General features: G+C 34.7%; 1 protein-coding gene across 3 annotated transcripts in view; it reads left to right on the forward strand.

Annotated features, from left to right (window-relative positions):
* Nucleotides 1-12,845, forward strand: part of Grid2 (glutamate ionotropic receptor delta type subunit 2) — a 1,371,796-nt gene that overhangs the window by 999,498 nt on the left and 359,453 nt on the right. For all 3 annotated transcript variants that reach the window (XM_063247280.1, XM_063247281.1, XM_063247279.1), the window contains exon 10: nt 5,144-5,341. In XM_063247280.1, the coding sequence (XP_063103350.1) occupies nt 5,144-5,341 (198 nt within the window). The remainder of the gene's footprint in view (nt 1-5,143; nt 5,342-12,845) is intronic.

Consider the following 12,845-nt stretch of genomic DNA (forward strand, 5'->3'; position numbering starts at 1 on the left):
GCTTCACAAAAGAACTCTGTTTTCCAGATAAAAACAAACGCTTTAACATGGCTTCAACACGGTTCCAAGTAACATATTTTTTTTTGTTTTTGTTTTTTATTTCAATGTGACATACATACTCAAAAAATAAACCCTTAATTAATTAATAGCTCCCTAGAAACAAAAGTAAAAAACTATCTTTTTGCCCCTGTCCTTCAAGCATTCTGGAGCTAACAGCCCAGAGGTGATCACCTCCTTAATTTTCTTTATAATGTCTCCTCGGTAAAGATGTCAGTTCTTTTTGTTGATGCTGCTTTGTTTTATTTCTTTTTTTGTTTTGTTTTTGAGACAGGGTCTTTCTATGTTGTTCAGCCTTTATTTGAACTCACTATGCAGCCCAGGCTGTCCTTGAACTTGGGATAATTCTCTTGGCTCAGGCTCCAAGTGTTGTATCATAGGCATACACTGCAGTGCCCAAAAGAAGGTCTCAATTCTTAAATATCAAAATTTCACCAGTTTTTGAATATTGCAAAAATTAAATTATTGTCTTTGGATGGCATTTTCACTGAAGTCATTGCTGTAAAAATTTTTTCATATTCATATATGTCTACAAGCCCTTAAATTTTGAACTATTTAATATTCTACTGTATCAATATACCAAATATACTTATCTTTTCCATCTTGACATACATTAGAATATTCTTTTTTTCATATTTGGGTTATTGCAAACCATGTTGCTATCAACATTCCCATGTATATTTTTCCTACTGTTCATACCCATGAATGGAATGTTAAAACTCAGTTATGCATGCCTGCATGCTAGATAAATATTTATATACCACTCAAAAACAAGCAATGCTAATTTGTATATAAGCATTTTCATGCTGTATCACGTATGTCATAATGTTTGCCAAATGGTTGAACCAGTTTACATATCCAGCAGTAATAAATGATAGCTCCTACTACTTTATGTGCTTGACAGTACTTGAAATGATTGGGCCATTTCTCTTTTATTTTTGGTCTGGAATTTTCTATCCTTTTGTTTATTCTTGTTGCAGTGTAGAAATTATTTTCAAGCTATTGAAATTTACCATTTCTTTCTTCATCTGCTAATAAACTTAGCTATTACATTCTTAAATTGCTTATTGTCTTTTCTAATTTTCAATTTCTATTTGGTTGTTATTCGGCATTTTTCTAGTCTGCAGTTTCCCATCAATTAAAAAAAAAAATTCCCCTGAGCCAGGTATGACGGTGCACACATGTAATCTCACCTCTCAAGAGGTTGAAGCAGGAGGATTCCTGCAAGTTTGAAGCCAGGCTGGGCTATGATACTGAAACTTTGTCTCAACAAAAAAAAAAAAGTAATCAAAATAAAGACACTGAACCTTTATTTATTTAAACACAATAAGAATAGCATTCTTCTGAAACTTGTAATGTCTGATCTTGAAGTATCTATTTCTGTCATTCGTGTTTGTTAGCTCTGTTATCTAAAGTATTATTTCCTTTCACCAATGTCCTGTGTTTTTATTTAGAAGTTAATTTTATTCAGAAGTTTTGAGAAGGAAGACTGTGAGTCCTAAAATTAAAGTACTTTCCATAAAAGGAGATTTTGTTTTTGTTTGAGTGTGCTTTTTGTGTTAGGCATCTATAGACTCTACCAGTCTAGTAAAATCTTAATTTGTTAAAATTTGAAATAAATTATGCAGTCTTGGCTTTTAATCCAAAAGACTGGAAAACCTAAAATTTAGAAAGATGAAGTTGACAAGTTTTAATGACTTCCTCCTGGGTAGGTGATTTTGTGACTTTGAGCTGCAGTATTTTGTCCCTAAGTCTTCTCATCTACTGAAGAAGTAGATGGCTGATAGGCTCTAAATCATGATTTTACTTATTTTAATTTCTTTTGTCTTCCTTTATTTTCCTTCTGGGGCCGTTATGGTATGTGTTGCTTTTGTTTTATATATTTTAGTACCTTTAGTACCCATTTCTGCCAACTGGCTATAATTATTTTGAAGGTGGTGCTGATGACTTCTTATTTTCTCTCTCCCTGTATAGAGTGCAGTAATTTGAAGGAGCTGCTTAACAGATGTTAAATGGATTAGTCAATGAGTGAATAAATTTTGGAAATAGGTACATATATAAAAGTGATTAAGCCAAGCTCAGTGTTGCCACAGAGAAAGTACAAGTGTTTTCCTTCTATTATAGTTCCCAGAGCTTCAGTCTAATTTCTGTCGCTGTTTACCTGTCTGATATATTGTCTGACTGTCCCCACGAAAACAACTTGCTTGAGTTAAAATTTATGAATAGTGATCCAACTCTGTAATAGAGCTTAAAAATAAGGCTTTAAAAACATTGATCCAGATGAGGAGTGATGGGATGTAATAAAGGTTTATTTAGGGCATAAACTTTAAAAGGCATGTTCATCAATAATTCATCAACTTTCTTTAAAACAACCCTTAGTCTATTTTTATTCTTACTTTCAATCAATTGTAGTTGACATTGCAAGGTAGAGATTTTGATAACGTAGTAAAGAATCTATGCATCTAGAGATTTACTTATAAACAAATAATTAAAATCATTCTTAGGAAAAAATTCAACATGTAATAATTGAGTATATTAAACAATCAATCTAAAGTGATATGAATAAAATGAAAAGGAATTGTTAATAGTTTATATAAGCGTGTACACTGGTATATTATTTTTCCATATTTATCACTTAACTATGTAATGGAGTCAACTTCTTACCTTTGAAGTACCATTTACCACAAAGGGTTTATTGAAATTTCCAGTCATTATACTACTGCCAAATTGAACAGATTTGTTAGTTTTAGAGGATTCATGAAAATAGAGAATGTTTATAATTCAAATTTGTTGGTGGGAGGATCAATCAAGTAAGGTATTTCATGAGTGCTTTCCCAATTCATTTGGCAATCAATAGATCATAATTTAGAGATGAATAAATGTGTGATGTCCATAACTAGCATTTATAACATTAAAGACACAATGTTCTGATCACACTAACAGGTTCCCCAGAGATGATCTTTGGTTTGGAAGTCCTTTTGTCTGTCTGATTCTAATGGACTCAGGGTCTACTTCAATGTGTTGATTGACACAAGGCAAAGCCACTGGCCAACATGATATTTTGCCCAAACAACTAAATGAAAAGTTGAAAATTCTACCAATTGTCTGGAGGTTTTATTATTTAACTAAATTATGTAGATATAGCAGAATCATCAAAATGTGTTGAATTTTCCATAAAATATTAAAGGATTGACTGAATATTTACTTCTCATTCATGTACTATAACATGTAAATAAGTCAGTATTACTAGCAATTTTATGCACTGTCAAAATCTTTTATCAATTGATCTAATAATGCATCAACTTCATTACTATCAAATTCTATTATATCAAGAAGATGAGTGCCTTAATAAAGAAGATTGGAATGTTTTTTTTTTTTTTTAAAGTGTTCTAGAATTGCAGAGAGGCAGATACAATCTGGTACAGCATGTCAAGCACCAGGGATATTGACTATTGTCTTGTTTCTCTGAAAAGCATATTCCTGGCAATCACCAGGGCAAAAGTCATACTGATTTCCTGGGTATGCTTGTAAAAAGGGATAACTCAATAGCTAGCTAAATTACTTTTATATTTTGAAAAAGGCATTTTTGCAGCAAAATGAAACTCTTTGACCTTTAACAATTAAAAAATTTAACTCATGATAATTTTTAGGAAAAAACCTGAGTATTATGGCATATAATATTCATGTAACTGATGCACTGAATTCATAAGGAACTTATTTAGTGTCTTTGAATAAAGCCAAAACCAAAACAGTATTATTTTACATCTGAATAAAAGTGATTTGGGACATTCCAAAGGAAAAATGATTCAATGAGAGAATCTTTCAGTATTCTGACTGAGACCCAAAGCAAGATTTTAAACTGCCCTAGAGACTGCAGGACTACATAGACTGTGATTGGTTATACGTAAACACTAACACTGTTCAAAGAGTTCTGAACAAGATTAGGAACTAAGGAACAGAGTATCTAATTTTCTGTTGTCTGTCAGCATATTTCAAACCAAGTGAACTCTTTTAATATTGAATGTTCCAAAGTGAAAAGGGATAATGTGTTTTTTAAACCAAAATTAGAGCAGATGAAAGAGGTGATAACTTGCCAAATACATCAACTTTATTCTGCTTTATTTGCATATTTTAAGTTAAATAAAAAACTTTCAGACAATTGGCAGAATTTTCAACTTTTCACTTAGTTGATTGGGCAAAATATCGCCTTGGCCAGTGGCTGTGTCTTGTGTCAATCAACACATTGAAGTAGACCCTGAGCCTATTAGAATCAGATAGATGAAAGGACTTACAAAGAAATCAACTTGCCAAATACGTCAAATTAGTTTACTAAATGAATGATTTTCTTAAAGTAGTAAAGAAGCTGTTCTTAAAGTGAAATGCATGTTCATATCAAATTTGTAGAATTACTTGGCAAATAACTTCCAGTTTTTTAGATGTTATAACTTTTAGCTAAACTGTTTTTGGAATATTTGATACTTTCAGAAGATCATGTAGAGTTCACGTGATAACTATCATTTTCTCTATATATGTAAAAGTATAGGCATCTGGGCACCTGAAATCCCAGCACTTGGGAGGCTGAGGCAGGATGGCTGTGAGTTTGAGAACACTCCAGACTACATAGTGAGTTCAAGGCCAGCTGAACAAATAGCAAGACTCAGTCTCAAAAGACCAAAATAAAGTCTGTCATATCTATAGTTATATCTATATTTATATCTATATCTATATCTATATCTATATCTATATCTATCTATATCTAGAGAGACAGAGAGATGGGAGTGTTGGGAGACAGAGAGACAAAAGTATCTGAAGTAAGTATTATAGAAACATTGTTTTCAAAATTCTCTTTACTGCCGAAGAAGTTCAGATTCTTCCTGAGAGGGTAGAGAACGTGAACTTGTGAACCCTAAACTGTTTTAGTGGCTCTCAGCATGGTTCACTGACATGATGTATTAATAATGTACATTGTCTCCTGAGTTTATTCTTCCAAATGGTTAGACTTTACAAGCAAAACTCTTTAAAGAATTAGTCTTCACTTGTCCAGAAGGACACTGACTGAAGGCAAATGTTTCTTATATTTTCTTAGGAAGAGCCCTTTGTCATGGTCTCTGAAAACGTCTTGGGGAAGCCGAAGAAATACCAGGGCTTCTCCATTGATGTTCTGGATGCCTTATCCAACTACCTTGGCTTCAACTATGAAATTTATGTTGCACCAGATCACAAGTATGGAAGTCCACAAGAAGATGGGACATGGAATGGCTTGGTAGGAGAACTAGTCTTTAAGGTAAGAATTCATTTAATTTATCTCACACCTGAAGGTTCAGTTGGAAACTAATTTCAAGTGTAATGCAGTGCATTAGGCTGTGGTGTCAAATGCAGAAGTCTTACAATAATATCATTGTATCAACTTTGTGTAAAGAAAATTGATTGACAACAGAAAACTAAATTTGAAAAATTTCTTATAATACAAAAACATTTAGAAGAAGGCCGAATATTGCCAAACTCACATCCCAAACATTTTGTCAGTATATGGCTTATGATGAAATCACAATTCATACTATATTTTCTTCCTAAATACTATTAATTAAAATTTTTTAAAAGTTTAATACCTTAGGATCTAATTATTTAGTTTTAGAATTTAAGCAAGGTTTATTCATGATTATATCTATCTCCTTGTTCTTTGAATTCTCAAAATATATTTAAAATTCTATTTGTTTCTTTAGTTTTGTCTGTGTTTGCTATAATATTTTGAAACTATTATTAAATATATATGTTTATAAGTATTATGTCTTTGTGATAGCTGTTGAATGATTGGATTTTGATTTATCATTCAATATTTGGTTTTTATGTCCTCTGTGCCTTCTTCTCCTGCCCCTTTTGGTGGCAAATCAAAATTATTTTAATATTTTATTTTATCTCCATAGTGCTTTCTTTAGCAGCTTGTCTGTTTTTTGTTTGCTTGTTTTTTTGTCTGTGGTTAATTGAGAGATCATAATACATGTTTTTGTCCACATACTATCTGACACTAATATTGTGCCATTTTATGTTAAAAATTAATAAACTTGCAGCAACATATGAAATCTTCTTTATGCCTAGCTTATAATTTCTGCTACTGGTTACAAATTTATATTTTGTCAGCTCCACAACAAAATATAGTTTTGATTTAACCAATTTGTTAAAGAGGCAGTTGCTGGTATTGCACAACATATTTCTGTTCCTGGGTTCTGTATTTCCTTCTAATATCTGAGCTTCTATCCGGCATCATTGAGCCCAAAGAACTTTCTCTGGAATGTCCTGAGGTATAGTTCTGTACGTGACATATGCTCTTGATTTTTGTTGATTTACAGTGTCTTTACTGATCTTTACTTGTGAATAATATTCATACCAGTTAACAAATTCTGAGTTGACAGTTTTTAAGGACTATGTGTGTCTCAAAAGTCAATCTCTACCACTGTGTTATAGGCAACACTTAGAATCTCTCATGGGACACTCTCAATCTTTCAGGTTTTGTTTTCCACTGATTTTCTTAGGGTCTTTGTCATGAATGTTCAGGATGGATCAAGCATTTAAGGGAAATTTTTACTTAAAACTGGAGGTTCACCTGGCCACTCCAAGCTATATCAAACTTCATTCTCTGCCATGTTAACTAATAACAATCTGATTTGCCACTCAAGCTCTAAGCTACCCTGTGTCAGCTGAATTGAGATAGATCTTCGGTTCATAAGTGTATAAAACCAGATTTTCCCAGGGCAGTGGGCATTCTCCAGAACTCATTCTCTGCTTGATTTTTCTTGGGAGCTTAGCAAGAAAGCTAAGTGAGAGTTAGGCAGGCTGACGTGATCAAGGAGGCTTGGCCATGATCAGAGACACATACAGGGCTACATTTTTGAAGAAATTAACAGAGTTTCAGGGTGAAATTGGAAAACGTGAAATACAGATGAAAATATAAATCAGCTAGTAGGTGAGAAGGGTATTTCTAGAGATTGAAATATAGAAATGTCTAAAATTTGATCTTAGGGGTAATAGCAGAATATTAGGGCATATAAGCAAAACTGGAGTTAAAATAGTCCAGAAAGGATGTGTGAACAGTTGCACCACAGGGATTTTAAAGGTGGTGAACTCCTATGATATTGTAATGGTGAATACTGTGGCAATATCATATAGCTGCTGAAACTCATAGAAAGGAGAAAGTCTAATGTCAACTATAGATTTTAATTAATAATAATGATCGATATGGGTTCATCAAATGTGCACATTAATACAACATGCTAATAATAGAAGAAACTTTGAACTCCCTTCTCAATTTTTCTACAAACATAAAGCTTCTCTTAAAAACAATCTATTTAAGACATAGCAAAAAGGAAAGTCTTGTTTGTTCAGTCTTGCATGCCTGTATCTGGTAGCCTGAGCAATTTCTTTGGGGGTAAGAATATGCAATATAGCAGCCATTGTTAAGCTCCTACCATTTTGTTTTGAAATCCTATCTTGACATATTTTTTTTTGTTGTTGTTGCTGCTCCTGTCATCATCATTTTGCTTTTTTTGTGTTTTAAATGTCTGTTGGCTTCTTAATTTTTCTGGTTTTCTCTGTAAAATATAAATAAGAAAAAAATTAATAAAACAATCTAAACAATGACTCAAAGTGATTGCAAAAAACATCTATATTGAGACTGAAATCTAGTGGGAAGTTAGAAGGTTCTGGAGCGAGGAAGTGTTTAGCCAGTTCTCAAAGTATTCAGAGCATGCAAAGAAGCCACTGCACAATCGGTCTGATAGAGGTGGTAAGAGCTCTTCCTGAGAAATCACAAGTAGTTGCTGGAACAATCTAAGATACTGAAAAACAAAATAAAAGCAGAGATGGAGTGCAAAGTTTTACCAACAAAAAACAAGTCAGATTCTCTGAGTACCTAAAAACACAGATAAAACTCCAGGTGTCTAGAAAGTAAAGGAAAGGATGGCGGCGAAATCTCAATGCATCCAAATACAAAACAAAAATGTGCCTTTTGCCAGAGTCCTCTTCTGATTCTAGGAGCAGACCCCACCTCCTGTAGCCACTGTCACTGCACCCCATGTGGTCCACACATGAGGCCTAGACTCCTGCCATCAATGGTTCTGACACTTGCCTGGCTAAGTTCAGGACCATAGGAACAAATGTCAACAGATCTTCAGTGATTTTCCTCTTCTTTTAAAATATTGACCCTTCACTTAAATCCCCAAATGTCCATTCTGAGCATTGTCCATGCTTTTCAAGTCTCGGCTGGAACACTACTCTCCATCCTTGCACTTTCTTTACTTTCAGATTTTAAAACTATGGTTTGCTATAAAGAGGAAGAAAATCTCATGCTGTTTGCTTATTTTCTTGATCTTTAACTTAAAAATCCTCCCATTTAGTCCTTTATCTTTAATGACAACACAAAAGCTTTGAATTGAAAAAGATGTTAGCTTTGGACACTGGTGACTCACTTAGTACCATGTGTGATTTTTAAAAGAGTTTTTAAAATGCTTTTGAATCACAGTGTCTCCACTCACAGAATGAAGTGTTGTAAAGACTAACCAAGAAAACCAATTCAAGAATGTGCCACAGGAAGGCATTGGATCTTATCTCACTGCCTATGTGATACGTCATTAATCTCCCCACATTCTGTGTTTAGAAATACAATAAATTCAATGTGCGTTTTGTAGATTCACTAACAAGACTGGCTGATAGATCATACCAGGAGGTGAGAGAAAGCCCAAAGCCAGTGATCTTTTCTAAAGTCAAGGCTTTTAATCTCTTCCTAGCCATTGCCATAGGAAGTGACATCACACATTCCTGTTTTCCCCAGTTATTCAAGCTTCTTCTCCTCACAATCATCCCTCCCCAGACAGCACCTAACAAGGCCCATTTGCCCTCTGTCTTTCTGTTCTTGACATTTCTCAATGCATTTTTAGCACAACTGCACAATGCAGTCACTTCTCTGGTTCAAGACATCTGATGGCTTCTCTTTCCACTCAGAGTAAAAATCATCCTTAAAACTGTCCATGACCTGCCTCATCACTTCCCTCTGTGACCTCTTCTCTGTCTTCTTCTCCATGCTGCAGACTCTTGATTCTTGGTTGTCGTCCTCTTATTCAGTGAACTTCACTTTTTGTCTAGAAGGCTTTGCTATTGATAACTCTACTTCATGCATTTTCTAGTTCCTACTTAAAGTTGTTCTAGAGGCCTTCCATTGACACCCTGCATGGAGAAACAGCTACACAGTTTGCTCTATCTGTCCCCTTTTTTCTGTTTTATTATTTTATAATGCATATCGTAGTTGTAATGTGTTATCTACTTGCTCATTAGATTCCTCTGCTAAATTCTAAGAATAATTTGAAAAGATTTCATATTGGGTTTATTGCTAAAATCCTAGTGTCTAGAAAATATTTGTACATAAGGAATTGGTGGCAGTTTTACATTCTAAGGCACACATTAGATAATAACACTATCTTTATTAATGTCTTTCAGCCAACTCATTATTTCAACCAACCTAATGTTCCATCCTAAACTTAATTTGATATGAAAAAAACTTTCTGTCTTTATTGCAATGTTTGGCTTTCAATGTTACTTTTCAGTGTTTTATCACTTAACTAAATAGCTTGTTATATTTAGTCATCCTCAAAGATGCTTTGAGAGTAGCATCATTTACATGCATAGAAAAAATTAAGGAAGGACATATTTGGGAAGAGAATATACGATGGGTAATCAAAACCAATATTTTGGAAATGGGCAAACATAACCCAGTACTAATTCTAAAGCTTTGCAGGTATTGACTTCTTAATAACTCTCCCATTACGTAGGTAAAATCCCAGACAGAGAATTTAAGTAAACTACCTTGACTTACATAATTAGTAGGTGGAAGAACTAAGATTTGAGGTTAAGGTTTTGACTTTAGAGCCCAATTTTTAAAAATAAATACAGACAGACCTCAAAGATACCCAGAATGAAAAAGGTAATTTCATATGTGAGTCTACAGTTCAGGCAAGAGATTGGATGTACACATTTTTGCTATTCAGCACAAAGATGAAAGTTAAATTGCCCTCCATCTTTCTTTATACCATTCCTCTTTCATGGTCTCTTTCACATTCCTTGCTTCTTTTCACTTCTTTAAAACAGTGTGCTTTATCATAAAAAACAGCCCTCCCTTATTTTTCAAGTTAAATTAATTAGATGTCTTTGGTCATGAGTGACAATCCAGCGGAGGTAAACTGATAATTTAATGGCCCATAAAACCTGTGTGCTCAGAGATGAGACCCAGGATCATTTTCTCAGGCCTTGGTATCATTCCCTCCATCTCTCAGTCCCACTTTCCTCAGTGTGGCCCCAATCCCCAGGCTGGCTCTTTTTCTTGGCAATGAGATTTCTTTTCACTGCTGCAGGCTTCAATTCCAGCCTCTTATCTAGCCCAATGCAAGCATCAGTTCTCTCTTTACCAGCAGTTCCAGATCAGAGCCTAGCTTGAATGCTCACTGGCTCTGACTGCAGAAGGCTGAGTCCCAGAGGAGGTGGTGCTCCTGAGCCAGGCCTGCAAGTTGCCCATGACAAGCACCAAAGGCAGCAGCGGTTCCCTGCATGCAGGATGCTGGCACAAGCATGGGGAGCACCTCCTGGAGGAAAAGCAGGATGCTGTGATCTGAAGAGAACAGACAACAAAATTCAGCACCATAGAAATAACTGAATAAGCTTTAAGGAAACCATCAACAGTTATCTATGCATAAAAATTAAAACCACCAATGAATGAAAACCTATACAAAAACTTGTAAATTAGAAACAAAGGGTTTCAAAACATTTGCCAAAAAAAGATGACAAGTTATTAATATCCCTTTTTCACTGGTATGTAAAGATATGGTAAAATCCACATCAAAAAATACTAAGATTCCAGCTGATAAAGATAAAAATATACAACCTTACAATTTTAAAAGAAGAAGCTAATAGGTATTATAAATCTAGAAGAAAATCTGTTATGATGGAGAAGGACAAAACGTTCTTTCACAAAGAAAAAGCTTCAATTCGGTGTCATATATACTTAGAATGATTTTCTATCATATATGTTGTTATAAAAATAGACCATCACTAAAATTAGATGCACGTATTTCAGTTGTTTGCCTACTGAACAAAACTAATACAGTAAAACAAGGACTCAGACTCTGACATTTGAAGCTGACCTAATAATAATTAGCAGCTTCTGTGTAGACCTGTGAGGTAACACACTCTTTTGAACTTTGAATTTATTGACTTCTCAGTACTCACAGTGGCCCTAACAGGGAGGCATTACTATGATCCCAATATGACAGATGACAAAACACTGTCAGAGAAGGGGAGAAAATTGCTAATGGCCACATGGCCAAGTTTGTAAGGAGCTCATGGTTCAGATCTAGAGAGTGCGGCTCCAGAATTCAAGTGCTTACTTAATCCGTTTACCAGCTGCAGAGGAAAATGAAGCTCTAATGTAAGTTGGTAAGCAAAATATTTTAATAATCCAAGTTACATATTAGTGATGAAAATGATACTCAGCAACTGCTCGGCATACGTAGCTCTAAGACCTGCACATGTGAGTAGCATTCAGGTGAAGTCTGGATTGGGCATGAGTAGAAGACAAAAGCTAAAATTATATGGAGGAGGATTAGGGGTGTGACAAAAATGATTTGCAACTCTGAATTACTCAAAATTCTCACCCCTTTCTCAAAAGCCTGTCTCTTTATTCTTCTTCTAAGAAAATTAAAACTTTTATATTTATCTTACATTTTATCACATTCCAGACTGCGTAGGTTGTCCTTATTTATCATCCCAAATTTTCAATTCAAGCAACATTCATACTTTGTACTAGTTTTCATTTTCTGACAACGTCTATCACACATCTTGCAAGCTATCCTTTGAAATCTCTCTCTCTCTCTCTCTCTCTCTCTGTGTGTGTGTGTGTGTGTGTCTGTCTCTGTGTGTGTGTCTCTGTGTCTCTGTCTCTCTGTTCCTGACTCTCTCTCTGTCTCTCTTTCTCTCTGTCTCTCTGTCTCTCTCTCTCTCTCACACACACACACACACACACACACACACACACACACAATTTTTTTCCCACAGCATCTCTTTTGGAAAACAGAAGGCTGAGGTTATGTTTACTTTGTGTGCCAAGTACAAAGCAGATAGCTTATATTTATCCATTCAACATCACACATTTTAAAATGCATGTTATATTCTATGGACTGTTCCTAATATCATAGATATAAAAAAATGGGAGATACTGTTCCTGCCTCCAAATCCCTCCTAGTGACACGGAAGACAAATGTTTAAATAAATAATTAAAACATTGGATGTCACAGGGTGATACATGCAGGGCACCTTGGCAACTCAGGGGTCGAGTCGCAGCTCCTGCTCGGTGTTGGGAAGATTTCACAGTGACAAGAAAACTTGAGCTGTGTCATGAGTGTACATGTGGGAGGCAGAAGAAGGGAAAATTATGCAAATAGGTTTGCTGTGCTGCAGTGCTAAACTTTATCATTTAGCCAGTGCAAGTTATAAAAGGTTTTCACACATGAGAAAAATGTGATTTCATTCATTTTTTTATAGGTAGCTATGGCAGACTGAGGATGCATTTGGAGAAGGGAAAAGACAAATGGGTTTTTGGAGAATCCAAACTAAAACAGCACCTATAAGAGATTAATAAAATATGATTTCGAGAAAACAATCAATATGTTAAGATGTAATTAATCAAACTTGGTAACTCAGAAAATCGAAGGAGATATTGAGATAGTGAGAGGGTCATAAGCAGGCAAACA

This window comes from Cavia porcellus, unplaced genomic scaffold, assembly GCF_034190915.1.
Source record: "Cavia porcellus strain 051 isolate PalLab524CR breed Dunkin Hartley unplaced genomic scaffold, mCavPor4.1 scaffold_4, whole genome shotgun sequence".
In the NCBI taxonomy this organism is placed as follows: domain Eukaryota; kingdom Metazoa; phylum Chordata; class Mammalia; order Rodentia; family Caviidae; genus Cavia; species Cavia porcellus.